This window comes from Dendropsophus ebraccatus, chromosome 2, assembly GCF_027789765.1.
Source record: "Dendropsophus ebraccatus isolate aDenEbr1 chromosome 2, aDenEbr1.pat, whole genome shotgun sequence".
Classification (NCBI taxonomy): domain Eukaryota; kingdom Metazoa; phylum Chordata; class Amphibia; order Anura; family Hylidae; genus Dendropsophus; species Dendropsophus ebraccatus.
Genome location: NC_091455.1, coordinates 168559244 through 168575025, shown reverse-complemented (window position 1 = coordinate 168575025; position 15782 = coordinate 168559244). Strand labels below are relative to the sequence as shown.

General features: G+C 38.5%; 1 protein-coding gene across 1 annotated transcript in view; it reads left to right on the top strand.

Annotated features, from left to right (window-relative positions):
* The window catches only part of KCNH8 (potassium voltage-gated channel subfamily H member 8), a 200926-nt gene extending 190511 nt beyond the window's left edge, over nt 1-10415 (top strand). Inside the window, exon 18 of the mRNA XM_069959709.1 lies at nt 9183-10415. Coding sequence (XP_069815810.1) covers nt 9183-9911 — 729 coding nt within the window. The 3' untranslated portion in view covers nt 9912-10415. The remainder of the gene's footprint in view (nt 1-9182) is intronic.
* Nucleotides 10416-15782: the final 5367 nt, after the last annotated feature.

Below are 15782 nucleotides of genomic sequence, written 5' to 3'. Positions count from 1 at the left end.
AGTATTATTATTTTCTCTATATGTTGATTTCCAAACTGTAGAAGTTTTTATTCTATTTTCTGTACATAAGATTTTTTTTATTTTTTTTTATTCTTTATTTTTAACTTTTCTTAAAAAGAGAAGGAACAGAACTCCAGAATACAATTGGAGGATGCACAACTATGGGGTAGAACAAAATTTCACAAATCATAAAGAAAAATGCATCATTACATTCAGGCATGGACAACCATGTAACTGGTACCCAAAGGGCTTCCCAAACCATACCGTGCAATACAATATCATCATTATTATCCCTTCCCACCACATCCTCCCTCCCCCCCCCCCCCCCCAGCGAGACAGCGGGGAAAAAAAGAAAAAAAACCCTCCTACCACTACAAAGCCCACTTTAGTCCACCAAGATCCATAAGATTTAAAATAGGTTTAACCCCCTAAAGTCACAGAAATTCACAGTTTGTTTTTTTCTGGGACCAATTGTACATTATAATAACTCCAGTGACGATGAACTAGTTAAAAAAAAAAAAACTACTTTTATAACTTTTTTATTTTTCAATGTAGGGAGCTGTGTGGGTTTTTTTTTCTGCACTTTGATGTGTTATTTTCATTAGTACCATTTTACTGCAGATGATAAATTTTAATAGCTATTTTTTTTTATTTCTCATGTGTGATGTAACCAAGGCATAAAAACATTTTGTAAAAAAAAATCAAACAGGCTTAACAACTAAGTATAGTATTATTAATTTTGTGTGCCCATCCTTTGGCTTTTTGGTAACTTATTAACTTGCTTTTAGTTTTTCAAAGAAATCTGCAGGGATATTTTCCTTGGTTCTTGTAAACACATCCAAAGGATGCTGAGGACTCTGGGGTGGCCATTTCTTAGTTCTAAGAACACCAGCAGCTTCTTCTTTTTTAAAGTGATCTTTTTTTTCTTGATGGAAAATGAATTTAAAAAAAAAAAAAAAAACTTATTTTCCAAATTTAGACTAATTGGTTAATAAAATATCACTACACAATTTAAATATCCAACTTTTTTTTTAGTGCAAGTTTTTTTTTCCATATTTGTTATTTTCTTAGAAATGGCTTCTTGCCAGCTACACATCTGTCCTAACCTATAGTAATCATTTTTTCTCCTACAGTATCTCTCAAAAATAAAGGTGTAAAGAAAGCATCAAATACCGACAGGATACCTCATTCCAGACAACTATTTTTTACTCTAAAAATACTGCAGCATTTTAGAGAAAGGCTTAGGGTCAATTTACTATAACCTGGGGTTTAACGACTAATAAGTGATAATCTTAGTTTGCATTATGATGTAATTATTAGTTTGTTTCACTTTTGTTGCTAAATTTTCTCAATATGATCACTCCGCTTGTTATTTCTGTACTTCCTGTGATGTCATGTTTAATATCTGTTTCCTGCACCTTCCAGTGAACATGACCACAGATGGAGTCATCTGGTGGGTGGGACAGTTGTCCTTCCTATAGGCTGGCTGGAATTTCACACAGATTTTAGCCCTCATCCTGTAGGTAGAGCTAACATTGGAGCTCAGTAGAAGTTGCAGCAGAAAGGGCAGCATGACATGGAAGAGAGAAAGGGCTGATAGCTGCCATTAGTGGAAGGAACAGGAAACAGATATTGAATGTGGCATCTCAGGAAATAAATAAATCACACATAGAGTGGTCATGTAACTGAGTCTGAAAACACAAGAAGAGCTACAAATAAATAATGAATGTGTATATAGAACATACAACACCCACAGAAGTTACTGTGTTGCTGGGGAGGTGCCTGGCAGGAAGGCGCCACACACACACACTTAAGCCCCTATTACTCGAGGCAATGAGAGGGAGCAAGCGAGCGCCAACCTGTCAAGCTCCTTGTTCCGCGTGCTGCCGTCGTTTTTACATGTGACAACAGAGAACGGGTAAGTGCAGAGGGAGCCGAGGCAATCTTTAGATCATCCAGGGAGATCACAAGACATAGAGGCAGTCTGTTGCCTATTACACGGAGTGATAGCAGCAGATAATAGCTATCTGCATTGTTAGTCTTTCAACATGTTGAAAGACAACGATCAGCCGACATCGTTCATCAGCTGACATCATGTCAGCTGATTATTGTCTTCTATTACACGTAGTGATTATCAGCCATAATGGCCAATATCGGCAAATACGGACAATAATCGCTTCATCTAATAGGGCCTTTAGTCCTGCTTGGTTCATAGGTTTCTAACTGATTTGTGTATAAAGAGAGACCTGACCATTAAGTATTGGGAGACAATCAGTATTTGTCATGAGGGACTGTGTTGGAAATTCATGCTCCCCATTGTTGAGGCAGCGTAAATCTACTGACAAACACTTTCATTTGAAGTGGCAGCCAAAGTTTATGATATGTTTGTTTTACCTTGGAATGTTTCTATTCAGTTTGAAACATGCCAAGTGCAGACGCATACCGTGTTTTCCCGAAAATAAAACACCCTCCTGAAATAAAACACCCCAACTACTCTACCCTTTAGCCTAAAGTAAGGCATTCTTCCAGAAAATAAGGCACCCCTTACTGTAAACTAGGGCACCCCCGAAGGTCGTACCCCCCCCCCCCCCCCCCCCCCCCCCCCCGAAAGTAAGGCCGCTCATTGCCGCTGCACATCATGCCCCATCCACATCCCACCGCTGATGCTCTATTGTTCCCGGGGTGAGTATTTCGGGGAGGTCCGGGGAGGATTGCTTATTTCTTTCCCCCTGTTCCCAGACACTCTTATTTTCGGGGAAACACGGTAGGTTGTCAGACGTCATCTTTTAATTAATTTTTCAGAAACCAATATCATTCTATAAATATCAAAACCATCAGCTGCTGAAAAGATAATTAAACAAGGACAGTGCATACTTTGGCATGTACTATTCTTTTAAGCTATGTTTTCAACATTTTACTCAGTTTTGTCTAGAATAGCACTGTCACAAAACAGCTGAACGAGTAGTCTATTTGACACTGATCCCCTGGTCATCTAGGCTAGCATGCTTCCCTTTTTAGGTACCCCAGATGATATGCCTGAGGCACTTTCACAGTTCACCTACTAATTTAAGTTTGTAGTAGAGGATTCCAGAGGTGGATGGTAATTCTAGAGGAATGAAATGCATTATGCACCGTCCTTCTAAAAACTTGTTTATAGTATTTGTTTCAGGTGAATGGTGCATTAGGCACGTTAGTCAGAATACTGTACATCTGATTCATTAAATAAAGTGCATTGAATGTGAATATGAAGAGTTTAATCCATTAGAACTAATCTGAAACAACTGACTTGCATTACTCACATCACTGGAAAATAATTGTGACTCGTGAATGAAAGACAGAGAGAAGATTTTTAGCAAACACAACTGCAGAACAGAAGGAAAATGAATTTCTGGCTTTGTAAAAATGTTCTAATGGAGCAATCTATAGCATCATATCCATTAGTGTTCTAGATGTGCTCAATTCATATATATACAGTATATATAGATGAGAGACATACACACATTAGAACACACATATTCATTCCTGTGGGAACAAAGGATTAGACATGTCAAATCAAATCAAATATAGCTAATCCTCATTTTTACTGGCATTAAACATTTGAGGACTCTTGCCTGTCCACATACACAGGTCCCCATACATCTTATTCTTAAGTCGGTTGTACCCGTCGTTCTTCAGTATGAGATGTATGGGGCTCTCCAGACCATCCATCAACAGATGGATGGTGGTTAGAGATGAGCGAACCTCGAGCATGCTCGAGTCCATCTGAACCCGAACTTTCGGCATTTGATTAGCGGTGGCTGCTGAAGTTGGATAAAGCCCTTAGGCTATGTGGAAAACATGGATATAGTCATTGGCTGTATCCATGTTTTCCAGACAACCTTAGAGCTTTATCTAAGTTCAGCAGCCCCCGCTAATCAAATGCCGATCGTTCGGGTTCGGATGGACTCGAACCCGAACCTGGTTCGCTCATCTCTAATGGTGGTCATAGGGGCCGGGTGTGATTAATCCTGCCCTTCCCATAGGGAACACAGGAACACTCTGTTGTGATGAACGTTCCTGTGTATTGGGAGGACAGAAGAGATAACGACCAATCAAGTTTACTGGTTAAAGGGGAAGTCCGGGCAAAACTATTTCAAGATATGTTATTGCCCAACAAAAGTTATGAAAATTACTAATAGACACTTATTATGGGAGATGCACCTATAGTGCATTTTCTCTGCACTTACTACAGCATGGCATGGTCTCTGTAAAGTTGGTGATGTCACGTCACATAAACTGCCGACACCTACTGCTCCAGTCTATCCCACCGCAGCAGCAGGTGTCTGCAGTTTATGGGATGTGACATCACCAACTTTACTGAGACCTGAACTTGCCATGCTGAAGTGCAAAAAAAAGCACTATAGGTGCATTTCCCATAATAAGTGTCTGTTCGTAATTTTCATAACTTTTGTTGGGCAATAACATATCTTAAAATTAATTTGACCAGACTTTAACTTTAATGTAATGTGCGTGCTTACTTGAAGGGATGTCTTACGGTAGGCCTATAATATTTAATTGGACAGATGGCTAATCATGTAGCCAGGATGCATGAACGATCATTGTATTGTTTGTGCGGCCATTTATATGCATTGATTTAGACTGCACATCTCTTTGTTCATTAAGAAGAATCGGCCTGTGTAAAAGGGCCTTACGGCCGTGTTCACACTGTGTATTTGTTAAACTTTTACATATACATTTCATACTTTTACAAACCAATACAAAATATACACGTTAATGGACGCTAAAAAAAGATTCTGCTATATTCCATATAGGAAAATGCTTCCTACTGATTTCTATTTTTAAAAAAATGCATTTCATAGTGTACTTTATTTACTGTCTTTTGCTGTATCCAGTAGCTGACAAGGCTTTTATACAGTAAATTGAATGCAATGAGACGTAAACTGTGAAACATTTACACAAATGCAGTGTGAACCTAGACTAACTGATATGTCAGCAAACCAGTCTTCAATAATTAGAGGGTCAATGCGTTTCCACTTATGGGGTATGACCACTTTATCTGCCTGCAATAATTATGCAGATTTTACCATATTGTTCCATGTCACAAATAATAGTACATGTAACCATGATAGGGGGGCACTCTAGAGGAAAAGTTTCATTATGACATACAAGGATACTTCTTCACATAAATAAATATATATATATATATATATATATATATATATATATATATATAGTTAGGGTTACCAGATTTTAATTGCCATAGAGTTAGTAAGGATTTTTCCCCCTGGTATGGGGCAATTCACATATCATTAGGGTTTTATGCCTTCCTATGGAACAACGCAGTAGGATTATAGGTTGCACTAATGGACTATTGTCTCTTTTCAACCTTGTTAACTGTAACATGAGATGATTCTATAAGAAGTAGATCAGGGTACAGCTATTTGCTACTAATTTCATCAATACCAGTTAAGGTCAAGCTTGAGTCAAGACCACATTGAAAATAGAGGCTATAAGAGCAATAGAACTATGAGGCTATGTTCACACACTGTCAAAATGCCAGACATTTTATTGGACAGATGCCCTTTAATGGCAACTAACGGACAAAATTTTATAGCAATGACCGTTATTTGTATAACAACGCTTTTGTTGTCTATTTGCCATGAAATAATGTCCGCCCAATAAAAAAAGGGCAGCATTTTGATGGTGCGAGAATATAGCCCACTTAAGCATTGAAAGAATGAGCTGCTCTGCTAGAATTACAGTGAAGGATATAGGATGAAAAATGTCATCATATTAATAGAGTCAAATCAGCATTACAATTTTAATGACTGTGATGGTCTTACAAGTCCACTATTTTATCCAGCTGTCAGTTGTGCAACAGAACCCAGATAAGTGAGCAGTTGTATTACTCCAACTAATTGGTGGCATTTGTAGGCTTGAATGTCAGTAAGTAATGTACCTGTCACATTATCTAGGAATCTGACAGCTGAGTTTATGTTTGTAACGAGGATGTGCTGTCATGACAATGCAACATCATTCTTTACAAATTGCTCTATTTATTTCCATTGGACTAGTGGCAATAAAGCGACCTAAAAAAAAAAAAATCATGTTGCATATTTAGATAATAAAGTTCTGGTTCTCTGTATTAGACAGGAAATATATATATGATAATCAGCTTTTATCATGAGAATTATAGCAGTACTTGAAGCAACATTTGTCCAGCAAAGGACATTTATCTAAATGGAAATAACTGTCTGATTGCTGGGGCCTTACCACTGAGACCCCCATGATTTCTAAAATGGGGATACCAAAAACCCTATCACCCATCATTGCATAAATAAATTAAAGGGTTTTTTGAGGGCAAATTGGACTGATGAACTATGAACGTGATTACTCATCAGTCACTGATCAGCGCCTGCACTGCACAGTGAACAGAGTTGTTCTACGGCTGGCCTCAGGTCCTGTTCAAGTAGGAGCTAAGCTGCAGTTACATATCTCCAAAGCAATGAATGGAGACAAACTAATTGTGTAATACCAGAGTCAAATAGCTGATCAGCATGGGTGCTGGGTGTCCTTTGCTCATCGGTCCACTTTGATTCGAAACCATCTTAAAGGAAAAGTCCCATGAAATTCAAAAAGGGGAGGAAGGCCAGGGATTCGGGAAAATAATAAAGTAAACTCAGACCTACTTGTGCCTCCGTAGCACTGTTCAGGTCCCACTGGTGGCCACCAGATTTAATTTTCATCTGGAAAACGGGTAAGTCATTTAACCAACTCTTCAAGCTGCAATGTAACCTCCTAGTTGAGTGGCTGGGCTCAGCCATTTGGTGTCTGGGGTGGTGTCCCGTCCCAGTCAATTATTAGCTGAGCAGTCAATCACCCATTACATGACGTTGCAGCTGGAAGAGCTGCAGGACACTGGCAGCTGTCAATGGGACCCAGGAGCGGTGCTGCGGGGAACGAGGATGGGTAAGTTTACTTTGTTTATTATTTTTCCACACTTCTCTGCCCTCCTACTTTTTTTTAGTTCATGGGACTTCTCCTTTAGGGTGCCTTCACACGTACCAGATCCGCAGCGGAAATTTTCACTCCGCTGCTGATATGTAACTCGGCCCCTTTAACCCCCGCCCGTCACAGCCCCGGCCCGGAGCATACATCATCTGCTCCGGCTTCTGCTTGCTTAGGGGCCTCCCAACATCTCCCGGCGGTCAGCCAATCAGTGTGCTGCCCCACCGCAGCGCACTAATTGGCTGACCTCCGGGAGATGCCGCGAGGCTCCGAAGCAAGCAGGAGCCTGGAGCAGGTGATGTATGCTCCAGGGCTGCCCCCGGCCCGAGGCATATATTACCTGCTCGGCACTGCGGCTGTGTGCAGCTCCTGGCTCCCCTTGCTCCTCATCAGCCAATCAGTGCTGCCATGTACTGATTGGCTGATGAGAAGCAAAGGGATCCGGGAGCTCACACAGTCGCGGCGACGAGCAGGTAATGTATACTTCGGGCCGGGGCTGTGGTAGGCCTTCATTATACCAGGATCCGCAGACTCACAGTGTGAAATCCGTTGCGGGTCCGATACGTGTGAATGCACCCTTAAGGAGGATTTGTAATAGCATGGTGGTTATGCATATAGCCTGCCACTTTATTGAATGTCTACAGGGTAGACAGTAACAGCCAAATCGCTGTACTTGACTTCTTTGGGAACAGTTGCTTTTACCACTGTACATATAAAAAAATTGCAAAACTAATACGTGAATAAAACATATTTTATTTATTTAAATCAATAATAAATTACATATTTATCACCATGAGATACACAGAAGTACAAAACTGGAGAGGGTAATAGATGTCAGTGGGGTATATGTGACTAAGGACAAATAACAGGTAAACTGTGTAAAGGGGAACACCCAGTGTTTACTTTACACTGTTTACTTGTTATTTGCCCTTAGTCACATATGCCCCACTGCCATCTATTCCCCTCTCCAGTTTTGTACTTCTGTTTATCTCATGGTGATAATTATGTAATTTATTATTGATTTAAATAAAGAAATATGTTTTATTCACATATTAGTTCTGCCATTTTTTTTTTTTTTGTTAATATTTAATATTTGAATTGCAAACCTATTTATTTGTGGCAGACTTTTTTTTTTGGGTCACTGTACATATAAGACTGCTAGCTGACCCCCAAATCAGTGACATCCGCCAATATTGATGTAATGTGTATGGCTAGCCTGAGGGTATGTTCACACATGTGAACCTTTATTGCGTTAACACAATGAAGGACAGATGGACGACAATTAAAATATTAATCACTGCAATAATGCGTTCACATTGCATTACTGCACACAGCCTTGGCTTTTAGAATATCTTAAATAGTGTGACTTGGATAATTATTCTTATAAAAGTGTTGTTAATATTATTTCATACTATGTTCACACACCAGTAAAATGGTGGCCGTTTTATTGGACGACTGCAATTTAATGCCCATTATTTGTTAACAATAGCCAATCATATAATAATAGGCATTCTCATAATTACTGTACACAGCCATTATTTGTTGTTAAATGAGGACCATCCAATGAAAACGGTTGTCATTTTGTGTGAACATAGCCTAAAAGTGACCTCCTATAATAAAACTTTTTTAACCTGCAACAACACTTGTTGTGACAGTAGGGTAACCTTTTTTGTACATCATTTTGCTCAAAATAAAATATAGGCATGAATTGTACTACTAGTCGCCCTTAACGCCCTGAGTCATCCTACAGAGTCTTTGATCCCCTCACAAAGCACATCCTAAACAAAGAATCAATAACTTCATAATAAAAAATCCAATGGTAGTAAAATAAACATGGCTCCTTGGTTCAGTAATCACGAGTTAATGAATTTTATTATATGGTTATTATAGATACTACTTTACAGTATTGACAGCATTGGAATTAAAGGGTATTTATCTATATTGTAATATATTCAACTTTATGGAAATGGCACAGGCTTGTTTTGTTTGCATTTACGTAAGAATAGTGATGAATGCATCTCATGTCCTCATATAACTGGAGAACCTTATTGTCATACTAAAATAACAATATATGCCATGACAAAAGATTTGTTTCTTCCGCACTACAGGGACAAAAAAATGTATTACTGCTTATCTGTATTTGTTTTTAAATGTGTTTAACTTCTTTGTTCTAGGTAAGTACATTGACCCATGAAGTTTCTCAGTTAAGCAAAGATATGAAGATTGTCATGAATATTTTAGAAAACCTGCTAGCAGTGCAACGACCTGTTGGATACTATTCCACATATGGCACAGTGCTGGAAGCGATGGGAACTACTGTAGGTTCTCCGGTCGATCAGATGCAGACTCAAATGACATGGACGACAAATCAACAGTGCATGCAAAGACAAGGTGAAACCTTGGTTGGAACCCCGACACAAATGTACAACCAAGGCACAGTTGTATCTGAGCTGTGGAATATGGATTCTGCAAGCGTAGGAAGCAGTCCCCAAAGAAATGTATCAAATATAGAAAATTCATTAGAAGGCGAATATTATTATACATCAAGCCTTGGATATTCTCCTTCTCATTATCAAGTTATTCAGGCGGAGCATTTGCCGTATTTAAAGTGCACATCGCCTCATTCGGATACTACATTAACTCCTCTTCAGTCTATATCTGCAACTCTTTCTCCATCCATATGTTCATCCTCTGACACTTCGCTACAGCTGGTGCTGCCCAGTAGATCTGAAGAAGGATTCAGCCAAGGAGCAATTAGTTCACTAAGCCTTGAAAACCTACCAGGATCTTGGGATGTAGAAGGGACAACTGTAATGTCACACGGACAGCCGACAGAGGACTACCCAAGTGACATTGTTACGAGTACGATAGAGTTTAAAGATGACAAAGCCATAAATGTATAGTGATAACTAATAATCGATACTCAACAGAAGCAGCAACACGGTAAAAGATTCATGCATGAAACTGCTAAGAAAATGTTGGAAAGTGTTTTAATTGAGAATTTAATGCGAAAAGCACAGTAGCTCACCATATATATCTACAAGGGTGGTGGGTGTGTTTCCTTACTTATGTAAGCTTTGGGTCTATAAGCCTGACTTTTGTTAGAGACTGAAGACCCTAAGGGTCAAAAACAGCTGGGAGTCATATACAAAAGAACACATGACCACAAATGTCGTAGGGAGTTATTGTATCACAAAGCAAACGCTCTTTCCAGAGTGCCTGACTGTCATTTGCAAACAATAGCACTGTCAATGCTTGCTTCAGGTAACCATGACTCCTGCTGTCTATTTGTCAGTTCAGAGACGACATAGGGACAATTTTCGCTGCATGTCATCTCCTAGACAATCAACCAAATAGAATTGGTAGATGGTGGTTAGTTGTTGCACGTTATTTGTCATTTTATTGAAACATCTTAATTTATTTATCAGAAAAAAAAATGCTATTTTTATATTCTTGGTATGAAATATGTATTTAAAGTATTTAAAATATTTATAACTAAATGTCTTTTTTTGGTAAAAGCTTGCAGTTTTCAAGAGAAATGCACAATTCTTATGCATATTGAATTAAACAATTTATTCAAAAAAAAAAAAAAGTGTACATACTTAATATAATATCCCATTTTGCATGTAAGGTGGATGAATGTATGCAACTGATTCTTTAATAAATATATACCTATAAATTATATGCCAAGCAACTCCGATTCAGATATTTAAATACAGTATGAAAAAATGAGTTTCATACATTCATAAAATGAGAATTTTACCCATATCTGTCCACATGAAAAATATTCAAGGTCTTTTTTTTCATGTTAATTCATATCCTTGAGGTGCAAGATGCTTTTCTTGGGGGGTGAAGGAGAAAAGATACAGTATGTGTAAGGCTTTGTTGTCATTTGCATCAATTGCTTTCCATTTTTGTTGGAGACTGTATTATTATTATTATTATTATTATTATTATTATTATTATTATGAAAAATTCCCAACCATCATTGGAACCTGTTGCACCCTATTAGAATTTAAGGTAGCCATACACCTTCAACTGATGGCCATTGGATCATTTAGCCATCATCTATTTCTTAAATCTGGCCCCCTTCCTTTCCAAATACAGGAATGTTCATCACTTCTGAGCATTTGTGTTCTCTATGAGCAGAGGAGAGGGGTAAGCCGCAGCGAGAGGCTCATCTCTCCTCATCTTCACATCATCAGTCGGGAGAGCCCCATAGACCACGATGCTTCTAGAAAGAGAGCCCTACTGTATAAAGAAAGGGGGGGAAACCATTACACCCTCATTGACCACAAGATAACTACATTTCTAATATCAATGTAGCAATTTAGCCATTTTATATGTGTCTAATTTATATTTCTAGTCATCTATAGTTTGTTTTTTTTTGGTAGTTTCTAGAAGAAAACATTGTCACCAGGCTGTATAGTATCATCTTTTTGGTTTGTTGAAAAATTATTTAAAAAAAAAAAAGAAAATAAAATTTTCAACCAAAGACTAATTAAGTTCAATGTCTGGATTTTGTGAAATGAACTTCAACATTTTGCTACATAGAAATCACTTCATTTTCAGGGAAGCTATATCTGGGCGTACATATAAAGGGTAGATGTTGCCTCTGAACCACATACAGAATTTCTGGTATGGAATCCGAACACTTGGCATTGGACTCCAGGTGGCTGGAGAAGTTGGATGCAGTCCTAGGGAGTCCTGGAAACATGGATAAAGCTAAAGGCTATGTTCTCAATCACTACAGGATTTTATCGGGAAAGTCTACATGATTTTACCCTGAAAATCTTTTTCCTGATAAAATCCCGCAGTGTAAACAAAGCCTTTAGCTGTATCCATGTTTTCCAGGATTTTCTAGGGCTGCATCAAACTTCTCTGGCTACCAGGACTCAAGTGCAGAGTGTTTGGGTTTGGACAAATCCAAACATTCCGTAAGTTCCCTCATCACTACTGACACAGCTTTTGTCTATCCTTTCCGCCTATCATGGAGATGTGCCTGTGGCATTGACGATCCCAGTATTGTTGTGCTGCTCCCCACTCTTCTACCTCCAGCAAAGCTGTGTTTTCACACTGACGTTGGGACTCCACAGCACCTGCACAGGATTTGAGTAGGACCTTGTCAATCAGAATGACTGTATGCAGAGCAAGCATAAGAAGCCAGAAGTGGCACAGCACTTCTGGGATTGTCTATGTCACAGACATACAGCACCTCCAAAGGACAGGCAAAATCATTTCAATGCTAAATAAAAGAAGGACATCCATTGCAATAGTACCATCTTATTCTATCTGGGGATTGCTATGTAGGTGTGTCAGAGGTTCTATACATGATTCAGAAGCAACAGTTTCCCTTTTACCCACAGCTCCTCCCACCATATGTGTCATAAAAAATGACCTGCTGTACAAACTTCATGTATGTATGGTAAATATATTTTTTAAAAATTTGGGCTGATATTGGGCTGATATTCTAGTTCTCACTTTCATTTAAAAAAAAACAAAACTTTAAAGTGATGTAGTTATTCTGGCCAATGAGCCTAGTGATGAGCTGACACTTCCTGTTCTTTAATAAAAACAATTTAAATGGCATGTATTGCCTACATTTCCTTTTTTTTAATCTAATCTGCTTCTGATATTCTATTGTCTGATATTTTTTGGTTATTATAAGGGCAGACATAGTTTCTGAGCAGATCCATAAAAACATGGACATAAACAACAATAGACAGGACCTGTCCCATTAACATAAATAAGAAACACTAATAAGCATACTTGTTGATAATTACAGCGGCAATTAATGATTATGTTCTTACTGCCGTAATTATTCAAATACTGCCATATTTCTATTGTGTGACCATACCCTTAAAAGGACACTTGACAGGTAGGTGGAGACAGAACTGTGAGTTTTTATTTATTTTTTTATGTACAAGTGCCACATTTTGCTGTAATGCTGGGATCACTTTACATCAACTTCCTTCTTATCACCACAGACAGAACAGGAAGTCTTAGCTCCTTTTTAGGCCTTGTGGTGAGAATTAAAACTGCATGACTTCAGAATTATATTATAATATAATATGATATAAATGTTAATTGAAGCTTGATTTAAACAATAGGTAATTTTCTGATGACACAGTTCTTTTAAGTGGTTATGCTTTTACTGGAAACTTTACTCCTCTATATATATAGCAAAGGACTAACCATTCACAAAAGGTAATGGTCACCTCCTCCCCCTCCCTACACAGTGATTTCTGCATAGGTCACAGAGCATGGCCAAAAAATGTACATATATTAGCTCTAAACTATTGTTTTGTACAGTCCACGTGGCTGTTGTGAGGCACAGATTTAATGCTGTTAATATAGCAAAGCAGAAGCTGCCTGCATAATAATGAAGAAACAATTAAATTAAAACAATTACAATCAGAAACAAATGAGAAAATAAAGGACATTTCAGTATCCAGCAGTAAAAAGAAGCCCTTTAAGCAAGAGAATTTGCATTAAGCAGTGAAACCAAACTATTCCTCTGCTGGCTTAGTAAATATCAGCAGCTAGCCCTTTTATCAGACACAAGTACTGCAACCAATTTTGAAGGGAATCTGTCGCTAGATTTATTCTGCACCAAATGAGGACCATATAGATGTGACAGAAATATTAAAGAGAGGAAGGTATTTGTTTGTTTATTTGTTTGTTTGGCCATTTCTCTAATAACCAAAGTATAGGCAGTTGATGGAGGGCAGAAGGAGTAAGTCCCCATGGTGCCCTCAACATAAAGTTAGTGATAAACTCTCTTTAAAAGTGGATATCTAAGGCTGGGTTTACACCTGGGTTATGTTTTCTGCTGTTCTGCAGTAAAACAATGAAAATAGAGTTCTTATTAATATTTTACATGGCAGGCATTAAAAGAGAAGGCCATCAAAAATTAAAAAACCCAGTGCTGACAGGGAGGTGAGAGAACATTATAAAGCAGCTATACCTATGAGTTTCCATGCCCCCACCATGCTTCCTTATCACTCGAGGACCCCCACTCCTGAAACTCTCATTCCTGTGATGTCACGACCCGGCTGAGGAGTGCCCGCTCATTCAGTTAATGAGAGGCGGGACCCCACTGCAGTCACTGATTGGCTAAAGTTACTGCCGGGTTGTGACGACACAGCAAGCCGTAAGGAACTGAGACAGGTAGGTCTCAGACAGACTGAAAGGTAAGTATAGCTACTTTATTATGTTCCCACCCCCTGCCAGCACTGGGTTTTCATTTTCACTGGAGTTCTGTTGGATTTCTTGCATTCTCGTAGGAATCTATAATGGAGACACAGGTATGAACCCAGCCTAACCCTTACCTCTCTATATGTCTTTATTATATACCACTGTGGGCTCCTGACCCAACAAGAGGCATAGCTCGGTGGCAGATGTGGTATGTAGCTTGGGTGCTGGGGACCAGACAAATGCCAAAAAGCAATGTATGTAGATATGTAGATGCAGGGATAATTACTCTTTGCCCAAGGTAAAGGAAAATCTAGCTGCAATAATCTAAATTGCAGTAACTGAAAGTTGCTGGTTACCACATTAACTCAATATTGTCATCCACTGAGTATATTTACATATATACATAACTGTATATATTAATATGAGTTTTCTTTCAAACCATACGTTTTAACAATTACGAGAGCACAAGAAGGATTTTAACATAGCAACTATAACCATGGGGATTAGATTTTAGTTGAGAACAACAGTCAAAGAGGTTTTACTTATATCAGACCAATCATAATTCCACTGATCCTGGAAACAAAGGTGCCCTCTTCAGTCAGGTATTTATGGAATATCCAATATCTAGTCATCAAGCACACATTTGCTGTAGTACACTTTTAGGCTATGTTCAAACAACGACCGATGTCAATACAGTGTGTGAACATAGCCTAAAAGTGTAGTACACTTTTCGGCTATGTTCACACACTGTATTGACAACGGTCATTGTTTGACACAGCCATTGTTAGAAGTGTCAAACAACGGCCGCTGTCTTGCATGTTTAGCCTGCCAATACTGCAGTATCATCCGGATGAACATTATTTTATTTCTATTTAGATTGGGCATCTTTGGATGTGACCTACAATAAAATTAAGCATTGCGCACAATGTAAAGTACGGCCAGCAGCCATACTCTACATTGTGTGCACAACTATTTTCTACAGCCACTGTTTCCTGAACTGTGGCTGTAGAAAATAGACATGTTCATTATTTTCTGGGTCGCAGTTCAACAACAGCTGTAGTGTATACTGTGTGTAGACACTATGGACGTTGTTGCATTGAAATCAATGCAAATGTATTGATTTAATTACCAACGGCCGTTCTTTTCAATCAGAACAGCCACTGTTAACAAAATTAATACATCGTTCAAGTGTGTTTGAGTAAAATTAGGATCATATAAAAGAATGACATCTTAACTTTAAAAACTCCTTCACAAGAGTCACGAATATAGACTGGCAGTAACATAAACACTAAGGGGGAGATTTATCAAACATAGTGTAAATGACCATGTAAGTGACAATAACTCAGTTGCCCCTTGAAACCAATCAGATTCCACCTTTCATTTTCTGTGATGAATGAAAATTGGAATCTGATTGGTTGCTAGGGGCAACTGAGCCAGTTTCACTTTACACCATGTTTGATAAATTCCCCTCTAAGTGCAGAGTCACGTGCAGTCACAGCTAGAGATGAGCGAACCAGATTCATTTTGCTTTGTATAAAGCAAAACTGATTTGCGCTCGTATCCTCATGCTGCCCATG